Source organism: Syngnathus floridae, chromosome 20, assembly GCF_059516105.1.
Source record: "Syngnathus floridae isolate MCC-2025c chromosome 20, RoL_Sflo_1.0, whole genome shotgun sequence".
Lineage (NCBI taxonomy): Eukaryota > Metazoa > Chordata > Actinopteri > Syngnathiformes > Syngnathidae > Syngnathus > Syngnathus floridae.
In genome coordinates this window covers 1,685,314-1,708,250 of record NC_142432.1, presented here as the reverse complement: position 1 = coordinate 1,708,250, position 22,937 = coordinate 1,685,314, and the positions used below count along the sequence as shown (strand labels likewise).

Sequence of the window (22,937 nt, the reverse complement as noted above, 5' to 3'; positions counted from 1 at the left end):
AACAGCCATATTGCATTTTGGCAGCCTTGATCACCCCAAGCAGAAGAGCAAGAGCGGCACGACACGCTCACCGGGAGATTTAGGAATCGTCTGAAAAGAGAATTCCTCTCCTCTCTCTCATCTTAGCTCTATTTTCTTTTATTTCCCGCTCCTTTATGATACCTCGGTGCAATATTTATTCACCCCCCCATATTATAAACACCTGCTCGACGAGGTGGCACACACAGCGGAAATATCACACGAGCTCACCAGGTTGACCCAGTCAGGTTCAATGGATGGAGGGATGAAAAGAGGGAGGAACGCTGACAAAAACACACAAGGAGCCCAGGGTTAATGGCGTTCCCATCTCTGTGATAAGAATTCATTCTCTTCTATTACCAGCACTTATCAAGGACACACATACACACACACGATCATACACAGTGAGGGTCCAAGATCGATAGATGATCCTAATGAAGAAAGCAGCTGTTTCTCGGCACACCTGGCCGACTCTATCAGCCCGACAAGATCTCGCCGCCACGTTTGTCCTTCTATCCATCCATCCATCCATTTAGCTATCTATCCATCTAGTTTTAATCTTTTCACACACCGAGTCATCCACATATATCCTATTTGTCCCTCCATTTATTCCTCCAATCTGAACATCCATCGCTACACTGGTTAACAGCCATACCAGCAAGACAGATATCATTTGTAATTGCCCAGAGTGGCTCTTGTCGTGTAGGGGTTTATTTTTTCTTCTTCTCAGAACTAATACCAGGCCAAGAGGAGGAAATCTAATTGAACAAAAAAAAGCAGCGGATTTAAGAGCACATGCTGCCTTTGTTTGTGTATCTATGCTTTGAAATGTGATGGCGGAGGTTGAATAGATTTTGTTTGAAAAGGAAGTTGATCCTATCAGGCTGCTGTATTGTTTTAGTTGAATACACCTGTTCACTGAGATGGTGTGCCTCATAGTCCCAAAAGGAATGTAATTCTAAAAATTCTCGATTTCGACCTTATTTACCGTACTTACATTGGATTGAATGGAAGTCCCATTAACAGAGAATGCATTCAAGCCGTAGCAACATTCCCCAATGATGGATGCTACCATTTAACATTTCATCCTCACGTAACATGTGACTTGCCTTTAAAGAGGAGGGAGTGAAAAAATGTCATGTGTTTTGCGGTACGGCATGACTTTACAACATACAAAGAATATCTCCAGGCGGAAATATTCATTAAGTTGCTTCGAATCAGCTCGGAAAATGACCACATGGTACCTGCGATACGCAGGCACATGAGGCATCTTGCCCTGGAGATGCTATTCACAGATGCTTATAAAGTAGGAGTGTTGGCTTTCCTTAGACCTTCTCCAAAACATGCAAAAAATGTCCATTTCATTACTAGCTAAACAATGTCATATGGGCCCCCACTGGCCCTAATAGAGGCAGACAAAGACAGAGCAGCACACATATGCTTCGAATAAATCAGATTACCCAGGGAGCGGGGGTGAGGAGGGGAAGAGAATGAGGGAGCGAAAGAGGGAAAGAAAGGGAGACACCGCCAGACACTTAGAGGATTGACAATATTCCCGTTTCTTGCTACCTCTCCCCCCCCTACACACTCCCCGCAACCCACACTTTCCTTTGCTACACCTCCCTCGCTCCCCCCCAGCCTCCTCTAGCGGGATCTGTTTTAGATTTGAGCCAGAGCTTCAGCCATATCTCTCCCTTATCTCTGCTAGCCGTCAGAAAACAGAAAGCTCCATGTTTCCATGCATTAGACTCCCAGTTCCTGACACGCCACTTGAAAATCCCCACAGCACATCAAAATGGCAGCGCTAAAGTGCAACGATATGATTTCATCAAATGGAAGGCAGGTTTGCGGCTTGCATTCGATAGGACTTTGTCTGGATTGATCCTGGATCATATTAGAGAATTATTATTATTATGTTTTGAAAATAACATGCTCCAATATTAAATGCAATTAAGGGAAAACTACCAAAATATAACGTCAACATTCATCCTTACAATTCTTACACACATTTTTGCACAGGGCCAAAGTTGCTCACACATACAATTTTTTAAGCCAGCAAATGCCAATATAATATTCTTCAAATTAGATCATGATTTTGAAATTATTTTAATCATAACCGTTGTTCTTTTCTCTAATTAGCACTTTTGATGACAGGATATGGACTTATTGACTCCCTTTCAAGTTTCAAGAAAAACATGGGAAAACTGTAGTGGTAAACATTATGTTCAAAGAAAAAAAAATCTATATTCAAATGACTCTTTCTATTGATTTATAATTAAGTCTTAATTACAACTGCGCTTGGACATTCAAACTGAGCTGTCACAATAGCGGGGAACTAGATAGGGGAGCATTATTGATAGACTTTAACAGCGGTGGTCGCCCAGACATTGATTCAGATATTTTGCGGTGCCTTTGGCATGCTCGGAGGATTTAAATGAACAGGCAATTGAGAGAAAACAGACACACACACACACTCCTGTGCACCTGCATGCACACACACCTAAGTGAACTACACAGGATAATTAACCTTCATTGGGGAAAAGTCAGAGCTGGCTTATCTGCACACTAAACTCTGTGTGTTTATATGTGTGTGTGCCCATCAGGTGTAATTACATTATTATGTGAGGAGCTGATTGACTTCAGGTGGGGCTGCAGGAAGGGGGAAAATAAATAGGATGTGATTTGTGTGTCTGCACGTGCATCAGGGCACATAGTTATTGGTGGCTCAGGTGCTTGCGGCGACTTTTAGCGCATCCAGCCACATGGCAGTGTACATCCCCACGGGGCTAATCAGGTATCTGATACCTTTTGTTTTGGGAGCTCATTGATGGATGAAATCTTTATCTGTGCTATTGATCAGGGAAGGGTGCACGGGTCCTAAACTGTCTGTCTAGCAGCCTGCCTGCTCCGGCTCTAACAAGATTGCCAGGGCCGAGTATATCAGTTAACATTTAATCAATGGCAGCTTAAGACACTGGGGCACTGGGAGAGAGGCCCACCGCTTCAAGCCGTCTGCCCCAAACCATTACCCGGGATTGAAGGGAAAGTGTGTGCGTGTGTGTATGTGTGAGTGAGACGGTGGTCCGGCAGATAATTACAGTGGATTGGGACGGGTAGATCACATGTCTTAGTGGTGTGTCTGTCTGTGTGTTAGTGCATCTGTGTTCACAGTCGTGGGAGAGCTGACTTATCAATAGATGCTAATATGTCCAAAAAAAAGTTTTCTTAGAATGCAAAAAAAAACAAATCTCTTGATGACTGAATGTAACAATAAAATTAGCAGAAAAAAATCTTGAATTAATAAAAATATCACATTTGTCGGCCCTCGTCACTGGATGACATCATCACCAAATTACAATTCTAAATACTAACAATAAGATGATATAGATGGTCTTTTACATGTGTGTGTGTTTGGGCTTGTTTGACGGGGGAAGCCCCTCGTTTTATCCGAAGCCTGGGAGAATCCCACCACCGAAAATCAATGTTTGTGAGAGCAGACTACGTGAGGCAGCGTATGTGTGTGTGTGTGTGTCAAGGTTTTGTAAGACAAATCTCTCTAGCGCGCGTCGCTTTAGTGCTATTGAACCAAGCTTCGATCACTTGGCCGCTGTGAATAATGCAAGGGAGGCTACTTGCTCACTTACAGCATAGGACTCTTGCGGCCGTGTGTGCGTGTGTGTGTGTGACAAGATGGTCCCTTTCTCCTCCTTGCAAATGCATCACGGCAGTTCCCCGACATTCTTCCACTTGGCCTTCCTAATCTCGTGTCAGATACAGGAACTCCCACATTGATATTGTCTCATTGAGTGTGTGCCACATATGTGTGTGCACGCACATAAGTGTGTGTGTATGCTGGAGGCTCCTCCAGTAGACGGGAAGAGCTTAAGTCAAGCGGACAGCTCCGTGGCCCGCACTTTGACACAACCTGAGTCATTGTTACATACAGCTGGCACAGAACAGAGTCTTGTCATTAAAAAATGACAATTAGAGGGAAAAAAATAGGTGAACACACTCGTTTTTATGTCCTCAGGTATGTGAAGCGGAGACATTAATAAACAGGAAGTAATTATTTGGATTATAAATGATGAGAGTTGTGTGTCTTCCTGCTAATTAAGCTGAAAGATGTGGAATGGCACAAAGCCGTAATACTTTAATGGTGTCCTACAGTTGATATGGCCGGGGGGGACAATGGACACACAGATGCTTAATGTCCCTGTCGAGGAAGGAGATCTTCTCTTTGGCCATAACCGTCCCTGTCATCACTTATGAGGCAATTAAACAAAACATCACTCCCTATTTCCTCTCATCCTCAAGCTTCCTCTCATGTTTTTTTTTTTTTTTTTTGTGAGCAGGGAGGGCTCCTCTTCTCCTCTCCCACTTGGCTCTTCTTCTACCCTTCCCAAGCGACTCCAAACAGGGTTTCAATTTCAGCATGCTGATTGTCTCATTGCCGACTCCATGCATGTCTAACACTCACTGGCACTCTCGGGACTGGCCTCCTGTGAGTGTTTTTTGTGTGTGTGGCGTGCGTGCGTGTGTGTGAAGGGGTGATGAGGGTGCAAAATGCCTATTACATTGAGAGTGCGGTCCCTCTTACACTGGAGAGAATTCTCTGGTGCCTAAAGAGCAGAAAATTGCAATGCTCCTCTTGCTCATTCCCCATTAACCTGTGTTTGGAAACAAAGCCCTAGCCAAGTTGTGTGTGGGTTCGACTTTGTGTGTTTCTTGGCCAAAATATGAACGGTGCCTTTAACTGCAGTATCCTCCTGAATTGCAGAGTATATTTGTCAATAATTGCAACACGACAAAAGTAGATAATATCAAAATTGAATAAGCGAAGCTATAAGAATTAGCAGTGAAGTGTTACGTGCAAGCAGAATAAACTTTAGCACACTTTCTCATATCAGCACTAAATCCAATCTCCAATAAATATTGCAGCGGACTGGTCCAACTTGAAACACAAAAGACATTGTTTACTTAAGGTTGCACTATTGCCATATTTTTTGCGCAGGGCATTTTGCACATTCTGGGAGCAATGTATGAAATCAGATGAATTAAGCAAACCAGAAATGACTTGCAATGGCTGATTTTGCATCTCTATGTTGGAGCGTAGATGTGCAAATGAAAAAGTTTCAAGTGTATCAATACTTATTCAGATCTGTATATATGTTTCTAAATAAAATGTTTCCTTTTTTGCATTCCTCCCTTCTGCCCCTTGTTCTAAAAGAGCAAACGGTGAGATGTCACCCTACGAAGCACTCGGAGATGAATCCAAAGAGGCATATTTGTTTAATTTGCATAAAGACACCCTACATCAAAGTGGAGACCCCGGGATCATTCTGTAGATTTTTCTTTTCTTTTTTTATTCTTCCCTTTCTCTCACAGCATCCTTTTCTGATCCTGTCACATGTTTTTTTTCTGTCGCTCTCTTTTTTCACAGTGTTATTAGTACATGATAAAAGCAAAAAGGGATGTCATGACACGGGACCCCCTGTAAGCATTGGGAGGTGGGAGAGAAAACGAAAGAGAATGAAGGAGAAGGTGGGGAGGGTGCAAAGGGGAGCGGCAAAGATGAAAGCAATGTTCTCTGGAAATGATTGCTCACAAGGCATTGATTCTGAGCTTTAATCTCACATCGGGCGCTCAAATTTCCTATTAGGGAGATGAAGAAGTGAGAGAGAGAGAGCGAGAGAGGAAGGAGGGGGCTTGTCATCACATACTGTAGGTGGGAGGTGAAACTTGGCAGACTCACTATTTGGAAGATAAAACTTACATTTTCCTTATTCTAGACACGTCTTGTCCAAAATTATATATATATTTTTTTTTCTCACAAAATTCAGACTCAAACACAAACACACACACACACACGCAAGAAGCCATTGACAGGGGCTATTGCTGCAAAGCTTCCTCCAGTTAGCGACGATTAGCCTGAGCTATAGGTAATCAATAGCCTCTATCAATTCCATACCTCCCGCTGATGGATGAGCTAAAAGAAAGAGAGGAGTGAGGAAGGAGGGAGGGTTGACAGAAATTCTTCCTGACAATACCAACTTATCATGCGGATCTGCATGTGTGTGTGCGTGCATGTGTGTCAGCCGCCTCCGATGTCCATCTGCGAATTGTATCATCGCCGTCTCAGATTAGCGGCTGCTTGGACCGAGCCCGAGCATTGCCTGGTTACCGTGGCTCCGGCCCCACACGGGCCCCCTCCCATCACCTGATTGTTTGTCTTAATGCTGTGTGACACAGCCCATTGTTTTGTCCATCTGTGGTTAAGAGTCAATGGACAGAGGGTGTATGAGGGGATCAGGGGGAGAAAAGAATAGAGGTGAAGGACGATGAAATAAAGAAGAGCAGAGTGAAAAAGGAGGGTGGCTAGGAGGGAAGGAGGGGACGGGGGGGCGGGCTGAAACTAAATGGAACCAAGGAAACTCCAAGTGAGGGAAATATAATAAGCACATAATATTCTTCATCAAAACTGACTTTATATTCCAAAGCAGAGGTACTTGGGTCCATATGGACCTTAAGGGAGACCTTTTGTACCATCACACATGGATGAGGCATCCTCTTCAAAAGACTTAAGTCATATTTAGTATGCGTCCTCAGAGCCCGACGGCTTTGTATTGTAAATAAGGCTAATGTGGCATTGGTCAGCTATGCTAATTCAGATAATCAGTGCAATTTTTGTAAATTATAACTGTCAGTTTGGCACGGCGCAGAAACTTTGGCGGAAAACATGAGGGAACAATTTAGCGAGGGTAATACCCCCTCCACCAAAGAGCTGCCTCCACTCAAAGAAAAACAATCAGGCCGCGCTCTGACCGCCCCCCCCCCACCCCCCGACACACCATTTCAAAAATAGTTTATGGTGAACGAGGCTCATTTCTTCAGTCAGGCTCTCTACAGTATGTGCACACACAAACCGCACGGTAATTATCATTCGCTTGCATGGAATTATTCAAAAAATGACCACACTGCCTTAGAGAGCTTGGTTTGGGGGAATTTGGGGGGGAAATGACTGCTTACCCAAAATATATTAATAATACATATATTCTGTACTGTGAAAGCGGCTTATTGTCTTTTAATTAATGCATCATTCAACTTGATTATCGACATTCTAGGGGTATTTATTTATCAATCGATCCATCTTTCTATTTGAAATATATATGTCCGAAATGAAGTGATAGAATTCAATCAGTTAATTTAACTAAGTGTAATGTGGCCTGTTGTACAAACCAAAGGAGACGTGTGCGTGTGTGTGTGTTGTGTCCATTCTCTCGCTCCTCCGACCATCCGTGAATGTTTATGTGATCGCCGCAAATTACGGAGACAAACCCTGGAAATAGACTTCTGTCTGAAGAGAGACCTTCCTGAAAATAAAAGAGAACCACTGGAATGGCAAAAACCATCCGCTCCGAGCAGGAAAAAAAAAAAAAGATAAAGGAGTGAAAGTGAGAGAGACAAACCAAAATTGCCTCAAAGTCATCTTGATGTCATCACACAAATACAAAAATGATCTATTTTCCATCTTGAATATCAAGTGATCACATGCTTGTAAATGCACAAGTACACACACACACACGCAGAGCTTGGTGATTCATCAAGACACAAGCTCCTCACGCAAGTCCACATCTCCATCCATTTAAAAGCAGACGTGAAGGGATAACAAGTGTCCATTAGGCTCATTTTAGCCTACAGCTGCTAGGAAAGTGGTTAGCACAGCGACAATAATTGGACTAAGACCAAACATGTCCCAGAGCCTTATCACTCAATAGAAAAAAAAGGACACACACATGCGTGATAAAAATATTTTCACTCTCCTAGTTCCAAGATGTCTTTTGTTTAGAAGGGGGACTCAGACAAAGAAGGTCCTCTCCCTCCCCTGTTTAATGCATGTTGTGTTCTTTAGTAGGAGGTGGGGGAGGTCGGGGCTATGGATGACAGGCCTGGTTCTCACAAGTAATTACCTCCATGAGATCCCATCTACTATCTTTTTTTTTTTTTTTATGGAGGACAGTGGGAAGCAAAGAAAAGAAGAAACAAGTATGTAGGGGAAAGAAAAGTGTGCCCTTGTGTTTCTGCTTGATCTGGGGCTTTACACATGATGGTCACACGGTTGGCAAACACTCACATGCATGCATACACACAGTACAGTGAAGACAGAGCAGCAGAACCTTAACTTCAGCGAGTTCGCCTCAAGTTGGGCTAAATTAGCCACAAGTTGGGCTAAAATTGTGGTTCAAACTGTAATATTTCACTTGTTCTTCGTGGAACTCTTAAAAAGATCAATTTAGGATATAATTTCATTACAGAGTGAAGAGACTAACACGCAAAAAGATCTAATTTTTCCTAACAACTTTTGGATGACCCTCAAAGCAAAAATGGCCTCCAAAGTCCTTCCATGCCAAGAGGCAATTCATTTAGGCTAATTCTTGATGATGCAAACTGGCTTTTTTTTTTCTCCCTTTTTGAATCAAGTCAATTATCTGTAATACTTCTAATTGTGCACACGATTTATCACAGGGATAGCGAAACAGTGGGCTTTTTGTCTTTGAAGGAATCCACTAGAGGACCATGGGATGGTGTAGTAATATCGATGGGAATTTGACTACAGCTCCATGATGAACTTATGGGACAAATTAGGAATCTATCATTTCATTCATTGTGTGGTTGTATTTTTATAGAATGGAGAAATGTTTTTCTGAATGTTCTGACCTCCTTGAACTGAGCAGTTTGGTTTTAGCCATTGGTGCTACTACTCAACCGTCTCATTTAGGTTTGAACTTTTTTGACCTGGACTTGACACCTCCGGTACTGAGAGGACTAAAACAGCCTTACAAGAGGCTAGCATGGAAATAATGTAATGTTGAGACTGAATAAAGGATGCGTCCATTTTGCCAGGATGTGATTGATAAGCATTGTGATGTTCAGACGCTTTCCCAATATATCGATTAGCACAAAACTAATATCGTAAATATTATTGTCAGCAAAATAAACCTTGGCAATGAGGCAAAGAGTGACGCTAACAAAGCAAGAGAAGTGTTGCTTGCCTGTCAAAATAGCCCCTCCCCTATGTTGCGCCTCTGCAGTGCTGTACCCTTAATTAGGCCATAAAATCAGCACCCAAATTGTTTAATGAAAGCCATTCACATGTACATAAAGTCTGGAGCATTAGAACCCTTATTCCCAAATGGGCCTGTAATTATCTGGCTCAGCGCCAGGTCCTGGCTTTAAAAGAAAGATACCGGTCAGCACTTAAATTAATCTTTTTCATACCGCTCTCTAATGAACCGAAAGTGCTCGAGTCAGGAGTTGTAGCCCCAGAAAAATAATAGCATGCGCACACATACAGACGCATTTAAAGGGACCACTGGCTGGAAATGTTTTCTATCCTTTCAGTCAAGGGGGGGGGCTTGGCCCCTTAGTTCCCCCCCTCCAAATCTAAAGTCTTCATCTTTCCAAGAAAATTCTGTGCTCTTAACTTTGGGAAAATAATTTGGAACGGCTTTTTTAAGACTTTGAGTTTGGTGTGGAACTACTCTTACTTCAACGCTATTAAATAACCTTTGCAAACAACTATATCGGGGGGGAAAAAAACCTCCATGTTTACAGTGAACAGCTTTGACCCCAAAGAACTGCTTTAACTTTCTCGAACCATATAATTAGGTTGCAATTCCCTATTTGAATCACTGACAATCAAAGGATTGCATTTTGGTTGACAAAAAAAAAAGAGCTCTGCTGATGTGTAAACGGAAATACCCTTGACATATCTGCATGCAGCCTGATCACTTAAAATATATAGCCTGGCCAAAAAGAGGGCAAAGAGGAAGAAAAAAAAAGTGGTTTGGATACTGTTAGCTTCCTTGGAAATTCCCCATGCAGAGTCAAATCCAGCATATAAAAGGAAAGCAGCGGTGACAAATTTGGTGCATTTGAGAAGCGGTGCTTCGGAATTAGGTGCAGCGGTCAAATGTTGTTTCTAAAAAATCTGCTTTCGCTCACATCGACTTATAAATGTAGCGGGGGAGTGAGGAATCTAATAAGCAGGACAAAAAAGGAGCCGGATAGAGAGATGTGATGAGGAAGGGCCGGAGTTCCAAATCTTGCAGAAATGTGATCTGTGTGTAATTAAAATCAAACTTAAACCAGTAATGAGTGTCCATGTCAGGGTGGGGAATGTGTGGTCAATAAAGGACACTTTGGGAAACACACACACATGGATGTCAGGCCAAATGCTACGCTAGAATGCTATTCAAAGCATGTTACCTTCCTCCCCCAGCTCCTTCAGGTCAAGCAAAGCAAAAACAAGTTAAGCGCTCATTTTCTCCCTGCAGCATTAACATAAGGATGACTAAATAATGCACCCTGACTCTTCTGGTTTAAATTACACCGCGAAAACCCCACTCTCCTCCTCCTCCCCTCCCCTTACACCCTCACCAACCATCAAACCCCCACTCAAAGAAAAACGATTAATCTTTCTGCTTTTTTTTTTTTTTTTTTGCTCTCTCTGAATGTTTTACAGTTCTGTTACACTTATTAGCTGCTGGCAGGACGGAGACCCTTAAATGAAAGCCAAATTGCTTTGGTCATGAGAAAGGAAATGAAAGCTCACTCCAGGGAGAGGCTGCATATGTGTGTGAATGTGTGTGTGCGTGTGCATGTGTGTTGATTGTAAGTGTGCACAGGCTGCGAGATCCTCCCAAGGTGAAATTTCATAAGCTGCCCGCCTGCCTGGGATGTCCCTGTGCACGCAGATTGTGTGTATGCGTGTGTGTGTGTATATACGTGTGTGTGTGTGTTTGTGGGAGATATAAGCGCGGCAGCCTAATAGGAACAGTATGCTCATTTTGGAGAGATTAGGAGGGAAGGACGGCTCTGTATCGGGAGACGTGATGTGGATAGGAAGGCCAAAGGCGAGAGGGAGGGAGAAAGATTTGACAGCATGTAGAGGGAGTGGTGAGAGAAAGAAGAGATAGCCGGACTGTTCGGGAGGAAAGTAAGGTGGATGTAATTATAGCCAAGGGCAATCACAGTGGGAAGAAAAAAAAATAACACAAGTGGAAAAATAAAGTGAGATTTTTCTAAAGGTTGTAAAATTCTGCATGTATGTATGTGTGATAACTCCAAATAGAGGCACAGCACAGACCTTGACCGGAGGGACACTCTTTGACGTGGAACAGCTCATGGAGGCTAAATCCGTCGTCGTCCGTTCTCAGGCCTTGCTGGTGCAGCTGCAGCTTTTTCAGGCCTTCGTTTTGCTGGTGCCGGGCCGAGCGGGCGTGCTGGACCAGGTTCAGGCGAGCCTTGGTGGAGTAGTCGCACAGCGTGCAGTAATAAACGCACGACTCAGGGCTGTAGGCACCGTCCAGCTTGTGCAAGTGCTGTTGAAGAAAAGAAAAAAAAAAAGACAGGAAGCTTTTTAGAAATCTCCTCAAGCGTACCAAAGAACATTTGGGAGAACATCAGTTGCCTGAATCATGCCTATATCATTTACCACTTTTATTACCATTAAAGCTTTTCGTTCTGCTCTGGTTCCAGTTCAGTTCCAATGATGGAAAGCCCAGAAATCCCACTTCCCTGGCTTCAAATGAGCCAGAGACGTCAATGGATAACGTCTCAGCCACTTTGCCTTTTAGTATTTCCAGCAATACATGTTAATTACACATTGTGAGCTGATGCAGCTCTAATAAAGCACAAAAAAAAAAATCCCAAAACCACTTTTGGTTTTGCGCTTAATTTTGCATTTTATGAAAGCAACATGTAGCAATTACAATATAAAATTGATCTCCAATAAAATGTACTATGATAACAAAAAAAGGAGAGGAAAAAGAGAGCTGTGTTCATGCATTCAGCCTGTGTGTCATTAATTGGTCCGAGGTGACGTGCAGACTCAGCACAAAGTCAAAATAAGGAGCTGGGAGGGGAAAAGTGTTTTTCTCTGAACATTCACATTGTCCGGCTTTCTTCATTGTTGCCAGCTGCAGGGGTTTCTCATTCAACGTGTGCTGTCAGTTGCGAGCCTTGCCTGCATCTCCACTTGCCTCTTTAATGGCACCGCAGCCATGCAAAGCCAAGCACCCCCATTTCTCGCCCTGCCCTCAGCAAGCTCGCAAATATGCACACACAGCACAGGCAAGCCACCCACCGACCTACGGATCTATCATTTTTTTATCTCGCTACATCCAAATGCTTTTGCATAAAAGTTATTTGACAAAGGTATTGATATGTATGGTGGTCTTGCAGGTGTGTGAGTTCTAACCCCCGCCCCCCTTCGCGTCTTTAACAAACAGGGATAAGCAACTTAGCTACAGCTGCTAACATCTTTTTTTCATTCCTTCTTTCTTTCTTTTGTCGGAAATCTGAGCAGGTTTTTCTCATGAGGCGGTGGGACGTCCCCGCGCAGTCAGAGGCCCTTTCAGAAGTCTTAAGTTTTAATTAAGTCCGAGTTGTCAGAAGAAAGCTCCCCTAGACCAGAGCTCAGGGCCATTAATTACAGCTATCTTTGTTTCTCTGTGAAAGGAGGCCTCCCTTGCACTCTTTCCCCCACTCTTCTCTTTTTTTCTTTGCTTCTTTTCTTTCCCGCCCTCCCTCGAAGGAGACAACTGAGCTGCAGTCAAGTCATACGTGTGCTCCTGGACACGAAGCCATGCATGCTTGCACCATTTCTCCCTATGCCTTTTTTTTTTTTTTACTGATAGCAATCATAATGTTCATAATGGCCTTACATAATGACAGCATATGCTATGCAGTGTACACAACAGCCCCTATAGATTGGCCACGTCTTTCATTGTGTCATCAATCATGAGTATTTCAGTCTAAAAACAATGGCGCCTTTCACCGCGCCTTCTTCCTTGTTCTTTTTCGATTCACTCGGGATTTCACTCCAGTTGTACATAAATAGGAAAGAGCTACAATGAATACAAGTCTTTAGCATTGAATAGCAAACTGGCACTCAAACAAGACCTTGATTTTGTCAATTGACAATAAATTCAAAAAGAACAAAAGGCGCCATGTAAATGTGACAAAGCCTGTTTTGTTTTTTTTTTCTTCTTCTTTTTCTCAAAGCCTTGAATCACTGAGAGGTTTGACTGGAGTCATCCTTGACTGGTTTTCAAATGTTTCTACTGGCAAAGCCATACAGGTAATTGAACTGCTTGGAAATTAAAAGGCTCATACAAATCAGCAGCGGCCCCAAAAATGTTTCACGTGGTTCAACGTTTTGACTTATTTGCTTTTAGGGATATGAAGCTTCAGTCAGACAGAGTTGAATGATACACTTGGGGTTGAAGCTGGCTGCCAGCTAGGTTTAGACCTAATATTAATTCTCTCGCCATCAGCACATTCCAGAGGGTTTGTTTAAGACCTAAACTAGAGGGCTGTCTGTCTGTCGCTCTGGCACTCGACAGGCGTTCTGGAGATCGCCGGCCAGAATATCCATGATTTATGAATGTTTAAAGGAGCACTTTGACTTCTGCCAGGCGTGGGCTGTGTAATGCATATTCAAACACACAAACACACTGTTCCTGCTCCTGGGTTTGCGCTTGTGTCTGTATCCCATTTAAATGTGGATATAATGGATGAACCTGCTCTCTGGAGACATCGGCAGGATTTACTTGTTTGGAATTAGTCGGAAACTGACATTTTTGGGGGTGATGTGAAAAAGATGATGACCCTGGCGGATTAATGGATGTAATAAAAAAACAAGTTCGAACCCTTACTCTATGAATTTGTGGCTATGGATGATGGCAGTGTATGTTACTGAGTATGGTAGGAAAATTGATCCAAATGTAATCGTGATTTCTATTTCTATCTAGACAAGAAAGTCATATTTTAGCTTTTTTTTGTTGCTGAACAACACTCAACACGCAACATACCACCATTATATACAACAATTTTCTATCAAATCCTCAGGGGAGCACTTTGAATTAACACGCATGAGCATTAAGCACGTTATTGTCTATGTGGCTCCACATAATTGCAAAAACACTCACACCTCCTTGTTGCTTATGGCGCCCTCATCACAGCTCCTGGTGGTGGTTAATTGTTGGGAATTAGTGTTTGGCAAACAACCAAATAAGCTAACATTCCCGGTGGGCCAATCAAGCTCATAAACAGCCCCCTGTCATGAGTAGCCCGTAATGTTGCACACACCTCTCTGGATGGTGGCGGATGTGCATACTCTCATCCCCACCGCCCCCATCCCCTTCACATGGAATGCAAATTACCACACGGGGGACTTACTGTTTATTTGTCAAAAACACAACATTGTCAGCCTTGTCCATAAAACACGTACACACACACGGAAATTGGGAAAGGGTGGAGGAGAGTTAATTTGACAGGTGTGGGAAGCTCCGTGTAGTGTGTGTGTGTGTGCGCGAGTCTGACAGAGGACTACATTCATTATTCTGAATGAGATGTTTACAAAACACCTTTCTGGCACACACAAACACAAGTACACACACACCACAGCGCGCAATCGCTGGGTTTGTGGGGAGGGGAAGCGGCCGCGCCGCATCACATTCATTTGTTCTGTCTGTGGTGGCAAAGCTGTCTCATTAACTGAATTCTTAATAAGGCGAGGCAAAATACATCCCTGCAAAAACTTCTTTTATCTTTCTCCTCGAGTGTGTGTGTGCGTGTGTGTTTACGCATCAGTCATTTCCAGAGAACTTTTTTTTTCTCATTTGGCGTGTGTTTTTGTGTCTGCCTATATCATTTCAATTGTGTGCTTCTCTTTTTTTGTCTTTGGCTCCGATTGTGCGCGCAAACTTGTAACGACAAAAATATTTCAAAAGCAGAAGGCTCGCTATTTCCTCCATAAACCAAGTGACAAATTAGGGTGTTCACAAACATGACTCTTTCCTGTCATTAAGTGCAGAAGCAGGCCACTAATGAACACGTAGTGCTATACCAGCTATGTCTTAATAACCGCTATGAGTGTGTCAGAGCATGTTCATACATGTTTTACATGTATGTATGTATGCCCACATGCAAAATCCTCCCCCTCTCACTGCGACAAGAAAAACATCTTTATATTATTTTACGGTTGTTTTTTTAGTGGGAGCGACGAGCCGATAGTTAGCTATGTGGAGCGACACCAGCTTCCGGCGCTATCCCACGGGCCCCCGGGAGCCACCCGAGACAAAAACAGTCCCACTTGGCCCAGCAAACAACAAAAGCATGTTTTGTTCCTTGAAAGTATTTTAAACACATAGCAGCGCTGCCTGGAAGGCTGCCAAGTGTGGAATTCCAACCTGTGCTACCATCTTCAACCCGCGGGACAAAAACAAGTGAATTGCAAGATCACTGCTGATGAATCTGCAGTGCTAAAAAAAAAAAAAGCTGAGGGCGCCAGGTAGGTGCCACCTTATTTCCCTTGTGTTCAACCAATAAAATAAATGACGCTGATTGAAATTAAAACTATAACTTGTTTGATAAAAATCACGATCTTTGTGAAAGCATGTCGTTGTACAACTAGTTTATTCATGACACTTAACATTTAAAAAATATGAACTCCATACAAATACACGAATAACTATGAAAAGGTCCTTTTGTATACCTGCCATGCTTAAAACTATATTTAAAAAGAAAAGCTTAAATAGTAATAATAAAAAAAACATTTTCCTTCTTGCTGATCTTCTTTCCTTGTTTTGCTTGCAAAGCTTCCACTATCATAAAAGCTAAGAAAAATATTTCCTCAAGCTAAATTGCTTCTCCTGTGTTTCAGTCCTGGCTGATGGCCGTCCCGTGTAATCACAGCTCTGAGGCCCGTCTATGAGGTGCATGAGGGCCCGTGGGTGAGCTTAGCTAAGGTCACCCAATAATAATAAGCATCCATTGCATAATGGCTGCCAAGGCAAATAAATGAATTATCACACTGAGTCTTTCATATAAAGCCTCCTGCCATCCATCTGCTAGTATGCACTCACCCTCGCTCGCTCGCTCTCTCTCTCCATTCTGCCTTTACTCTTTGCTACTTGTCAGCAGACACAATGAGGACGTAAAGGCGATAAAGCTTTGGGAAAAATAATATAACTCCCCAGGCCTACCAACCGGATTTCCTTTTCACTCACTTCCACACACATGCATACATTTTACACACTTGCGGTAGTGATGTAAGTATAGCTGACATATGGGCCAAAGGTCAATCTGAAGTTCACAGCTTCCTGACCTTCCTGGCCCCCCTTTCTTGGAAAAATCACTTCAGTCTCCAGAGCTCTCGTTTTTTTCTCTCTCCCTTACACAAGCCCACCCCTCCATCACCCCCCCTCCCCTCACAAAAGGAGGAGACAAACAGCCTTGCTAAGGATTTACATGATCCATTTCTTCTGGTTTTAGTCAATGAAGCCTAGTCACACATATTTTACATTGTACTGAGCCAGCAGTTGGGAATAACAGACTCAGAGAAACACAGACGCCAGAAGTGGGCCTACTTACTCATCAGTGCATATGTGTGTGTGTGCGGTGCGTCATGTGTGTGTGTGTGTTAGGTGTCTTAAAAGCCAGTTTACCTCCACCCCCACCAAAATGGATGAGTATTTACATTAGCATTAGATTTAGACAGCAAGGCTCAGCCACTTATTCCCTATTAGCTATCCTGACCTTAACCCATTAGGGTCTAAAAGCTCCCGCTTGTCTCCATTGCTGCCAGGTGACTCTAACCAGACCTCCCCATATCCCTGAGCCATCTTCTCCGTCATCTCACAATGGAGACAGAAATCATAAATCGCCAAGATCAAGATGGCTGAAATGCTAACATGCTCACCGGATTATGTTTTTTTTTTTTTTCCCCCGAATGAAATGCAAGGCGGAGGGATTCTGAGCAAATGCTAACACGCTCTTGGGCAGGGTTAATCATTTTCCAGTTTTCCTAACATGCAAAGATGCTTTGGGTGAAAATCAAGGCAAGGGCTAATTGACAGGATCTGTGAGAGACGTCAAGAAAAACAAAAATAAAAGGAATGGAAATCTGGGGCTTTGGCTAATTGCTTGGTACCATCAAAGAGGTTTGTACTACACTGATGTTGTTATATTTAACTAAAACCGAAAGAGAAGGGAAAATAATTTCGGCGCCGGGAGGGGCTGCGTGTTTTATTTTTATTTTTGCCAAGTTTGGTTTTCTATGCCCTCTACATGATGCATGCTTGCAGGGGAAAAAAAAAAAAAATCTATTACTGACAGTTAGACAAAAGGAATGTTGAAAACGCATGGCAAGGCAAACTAACCAATTGGTTTGAGAGACAAAGAGAGCAAGAAACTATAAGTGGTGAGAACAAAAGAACATGAGACAGAAGGGGAGAGAAGGATTGGGAAGAATCTAGACAAGCGTCGTCGGGTTCAAATCACTAATTACACATTCCTGAGCCTGTGAAGGGAGTATTGTTTTCCAGTTAGCCCCTACCCTGTCACATGGTTTCACTTAGCACAAAACAAAAGGTACAGGGAACAAAACACGTCTAATACCGAGAGTCTTGCTAATGAAAGAGAAATGGGCGAAATTATCCCTGGCGTGGATCCTCGTGAGAAATCGGGTGGTGATTACAGGACAAGAGAGTCATTTTGAAACTGTCACAAAATGTCAGACTGCCTGTCTCTTCCCTCTAAGAAGTGCAGTAATTAAATAAGGCTCTCATCATGCACTAACACTTTGCACATGACATACTTGAATCACACCTTTCAATCTTGATTCAAAACGAGCCCTTGTTGTTTAGTGTGCCTTGGAAAGATGGTCCACTTGGTCTTCTCACTTATAAAGCTCCAACCACCTTAGTCTGCATATTTATCAGTGAGCACAGACTAAAATAGAGAATGTGTGCCTGCAAGCCCATAGATCCTTCCTGTAACAATCACTGGCATGTCACGTAAACTCAACCGACCGCATTCTCAACAACCCGATTTGCTCTGTATAACCCCATAAAGTCAATGCTGCTCTCTCTCAAATATGGAGGAAGCTACCGTGGTGGATCAGTAAGATGATAGCGGCGGCACCATAGGGTAGACTTGCCTGACTGGCGGTGTTTGCCGAGGCCCCGGCGTGTAAAGGAAGGATATTGTTTTCCCTTGAAAAAGCCTCGGTCGTAGTCGACATACCAGCGTCCACTCAACATACCAATGGACTCTTTGAAGATTACTCAAATGTTTGCCTTTGTTCCCCCACCAACCCCCTACCGCCCAGTTCGCTCGCTAACCGAGACTCCTGCTTGACTGGAGAGGAGGAAGAATCGAGAAAGTATACAATTAAGCAGCGTCACGTTGCCTTTGCACTGAATGCACGTCGATTAAACAAGGATACTGTTGGCCGGTCGACAATAGCAGCGCAAAATAAAATGAATTGGTAAGACCTCACACATAAAGTTGTGCACTCAGCACTAACATGGAAAACATGATGCGGTGATAATTATGGGCTAAGTGTTAGTGTAAGAACAGTAACTATGTTAGCACTTGAGCTAATGTGCAAGCCCAGCACATAATACCCCAGGTTTTGGACTTGCAAGGTTCAAAATTTCCTCTGGAATTTTCTAATTTCAAAATGTCATCAACATATCCCAAAACCAATTTTTAATAATTAGTACAGCACCAAATCCTGCTCAAATTGGATGAGAACAACATATCTCAACTCTCATCTTTCCACTTAAATTAAAAAAATCCACCACTCGATCATAATTAATTGTGAAAGTGATTATTCCTAAATGTCCATAAAACCAACGAATCAACCCCCCAACCTCCCCCCCAGTCATTCGACCCACATTAATCCCGAACAAGTAAGTGGGCTTCTATCAGGTCTATTTCAAAGCATTAAGGATTACCTCACAGAACCTAAGCTGCTTGAACTCACAGGAGGTCAGGAGCATTGTGCTTCTGCAGGGAGCATAGGGGGCCAGTGAGGAAAGGTGGACGGACCGGCAGGACAAGCCGGTTCCTCTTGCCCCTCCTTCCACCAACACCATCCCTCAAGCCTTCTAGCTCTCTTTTCATTCCCGCCTCTCTCTTCCACCATATAATCGAATATCTCCCACTACTTATCTATTCACTGAGCACCTAATGGTTAAAATCAATTAGAGCTGGAATGCTGAAATGCCGAATACTGGGCCACATGCTGATAATGACAGAGAGCGCGTGTGAGAGCGAGAGAGAGACTTGGGACCGGTCCAAGGGAGGCACAATTACCTCCAAATCGATTGATTATTGATTTGGTACGGGCGTTGAGGAGTATTTCAGCTCAACTTTGTCCACATCAATATTTGATGGTTTCACAAGAGGAGAAAAGTGTGGGAAGCGAAGGTCTAAATAAAAACCTATATTGCGAAATAGGATGTCTACTTTACCGCCACTAATGGACGCATATTTTGTCAAGATAAGGGATTCAACCCACTGATTATTATATTCTTTAGTGAAACACAAAAACTGCCCTACCAACTTTCCTTACTTTAGGACTAAGATTGTCTTAATAATGGGGTTCTATTGTGACTGAGTGAATCGATAGTGTCGAAACACATTTCCAAATATGAGAAGCGGTTATTGGACCCTTTCCTACTAGATACCGTATTTGAGGGACGATAAGGAAAACCAGATTGTAATAGGCATTGTTGATTTCTGGGAAAATTAAAGGATTGTATTCAATTAAAGGAATTGTGGTTCTGAACATGATGCATGAATTGCAATCTGTCAGCAAAGACTGGACTGCAAACACAATACACACTCATAAACTCATACACACTAAAGCTCTGCTAACCATCTGGTTGAAGCCAGGAAAGGAGGAACTCTTATTAATATCGAGGAGGATTATTGAGGGATAAAGGCTGTCCACTCAAGCACACAAAGCCACAGTGTACACACACATGCACACAAGCACCTGCATTTACGCTTTAATTAGCCGTCACCCTCCCCCACTTCAGTCGAAGCTCTCATAGATATCCATTATAATGGCGACAGGTGAAAGGCGAGGGGATGAGGAGGTGAAAGATGAAGGGACGGAGGGTGAGGTAGGTCGGCTAACGGGGCCGCATCGTGACATGACTCGATGCTCAATCGGTGAGCGGAAGAATAGCAACTGTTTGAGATAATGGCAGAGAGGAGATGCGGCGATCAAGCGGATGGCGGCTCAAGTGGGAAGACTTCATAATGGAGAGCACGGTTAAACCAGGAACTTAACTGTAGATATAAATACGCCTCCATGAATATATGCAACGCTACGCCTCGGCATGAGCATGAGCGAGGGACGGTGTCATAAATGGTGTCATGCATTTGAAATAGATCGGACTCTTTACTATTCCTGAGGACCAACACAATGGGTTTTTATGCAAATCTACAGAAGTCAATCTCCTGTCTATTTCCCCATCACACTGGTCGAAATGACAGTCCGATAATTTGGGCTGCATATATATTGAGATATTTGATTTTCAAATGAGAGTGGGAAGGATTGACCCTCGCTAATAGCCAAGGCACAGCGCTTGACTTAATAGCACAAATGCATAAACCAAGCCATCTGCATTCTAAAGAGATGGGCTGAACACAATATGTAGGCGAGAAAGGCAAAAATATAAATAAGATAGGAAGACTTGATGATGATGAAAAAAGCCAAACGCATGCTCTTGTCTAATTGGCACCTCTTGCTGGCCAGGGGAATTATGTCTCCACTTTCTCAAAGTGAGGACAAAGAAAAAGTGAGTATATGGAGACATCTATATAACAGAGGGCGTTCAAGCTCGATGTTCTTTGCCCTTTTTTTCCACGTCGCCCATAAAAATGTTGAGCTTTTTAAAGCAGAGTTCAACGAAGGACACAGGGGACAGGAAGACGAATGGGAAAATAATGAAAAGAAAAACAGAAATATGGAAATGCACGGTGAATCCCGGATGTCCATTTTTGCTTGGATAATGACGGAAAACTGGACAGACAGACAGACAGGCAGACAGCGGGACGGACAGGGGAGGGGTAATGGCGTCTGAGGACAGTTGAAGATTTATTCAGACAGCCATCTGAGAAACAGGTGCTATGGCCTATGAGACAGTGTGTCTGTGTTTGTGTGTGCATGTGTGTGTGTGTGTGGTCCCTGACCATGCAACATTGACCATGAACATTCTCCACTCCTAATGACCCAAGGGCACAGCCCTGATCGCAACCTCAAAGCCCAGCGGACACACACACGTACTGGCTTCAAACTGACCCCCCTACTTAGCCCTGCTACACTTGTGAATGGCACTGACAGATTTACTCCCGTCTCCTGCGCGTATTAAAGGCCACTGTTTGTTATTACAAATCATAAACGAAACCATACATCATCATATTCAATACTAAGCTAAACACAAATTCTGGCCAGCGACAGACATGCTATGCTAGGACGGTGTTTAATGTTCGACTAACCACACAGGCTACTGGCACAACATGCGTGCAAATACTCTAGTTTGCTAATAATAGGTGGAACTTGTATCTAGTACCACTTTCTAAGAAATTTTAAATTGTTTGTTTGGATCAGGGATAGGCATTTGACCAAATTCCCTCGCTCAATCAAGGGGGATAAGAATAAAAAAAAATAAAGCATGGTTTTTAATAGGATTGCTGGAACCAAAGCTTTGAACTTGTGTTGCATGCCAGTGTTGTATTGACCAGAATTATGTTGCCACAGGATGTATGAGCTCAACATCCCAAACCAGATGTCACATTCTGCTTTATTGCCGACTAAGTCCGTCAGACCGCATTATAGTATTTTGTCTAGGAAATGAACTCAAGGCCCAATTGATCAACATTTAATTCCATGCACTTGGCAAAATTCTTATTGAGTATTATGCCAATTCTTACTGTAATTTATTGAGCATCATTTATTTGCTTCGCCGAAGCCTTGAGTGTTGAAACTGTGAACAAGCTAAGACGATTGTTTTAAACCAAAAAAAAGATGTCTGAACACAATAACTCTATCAATTTTCAGCTTTTATACTCCAAAATGACGGTAGATAGAAAAAAATCTCTCCTCAGCACCAGCTAAAAGCATTTTTTTCCCTTCCCTTCTTCAAATGAGGCCTATGACTCCCGACACTTGCCGTTCCCAGGACACCCGTTTACTTCATGTCTATGTGCTGCAAATGTCATTTGTCTCTCTCTTTTACAAAGTCTGGAAAATAAGACACTTTCAAATTCCCCTTAGAAGTGTTCCATCCCTGCTACAAAGCGGTCATAAAATCTCCTGAATATGCTTTTTGTTTTGTGTCTTCAAATGGTTTTCCGTGCCATAAAGATTTTCTGTGTTTCCAAAAAAACAGATGGTAAAGTCGTCAACACTCGGATCTTTTATGCGCCGGGCCAAGCTACCTCCATTCCCATGTGCTTTTCACCTCTGCCAATACATGAAAGACGAGGTGTTTTTTTTTTTTTCCTGGTCAAATAAAAGAAATGATTTTTTTCCCTCAACTTCAGTTCTACCAATCGCCGCCTTCTCTCCCACTTGCTTGGCTTTACTAGCACATGTACCACATGTCCAAGGGTAAAATATTGGGACTTGTGCCAGAGGCATTAAAAGCCTCATCTGTGCAACACATTTGTTGAGGCCTGTAGGGGTCGGTGGGTGGGTAGATGAGGTATTGGCGTGCTCAGGGTGCACAGAGCGGGCATTGGGCTGGCCCTCACTTGCCATGCTTAAAAGACACTGCCTTGCTTGAGTGGAATATCTTGAGGGAGGAAAAAGGGACTCAAATAGAAGTGCTTTTACCCCAAAAAAAGGCTCTTTTATATTGAATGTTGGTCCGACCTGCTTTTCTAGTTTTTAAAAATCAATAATTATCCCGATTAAGTGTTCTTTGGAGAGTGGAGGGTGTGTATGTGTGTTTAAACTCAATCCTACTTCAATGTAGACATGCTTTTCTAAGAAGGGCAATCGATTCGATCCTGAATCAGTTTCACATTTCAAGTCAATTCTGAGAAGTTTA

The 22,937-nt window shown here is 43.0% G+C and overlaps 1 protein-coding gene across 2 annotated transcripts in view; it reads right to left on the bottom strand.

Annotated features, from left to right (window-relative positions):
* Positions 1 to 22,937, bottom strand: part of zfhx4 (zinc finger homeobox 4) — a 69,129-nt gene that overhangs the window by 22,000 nt on the left and 24,192 nt on the right. For both annotated transcript variants that reach the window (XM_088363362.1, XM_088363361.1), the window contains exon 6: positions 11,165 to 11,399. In XM_088363362.1, coding sequence (XP_088219488.1) covers positions 11,165 to 11,399 — 235 coding nt within the window. The remainder of the gene's footprint in view (positions 1 to 11,164; positions 11,400 to 22,937) is intronic.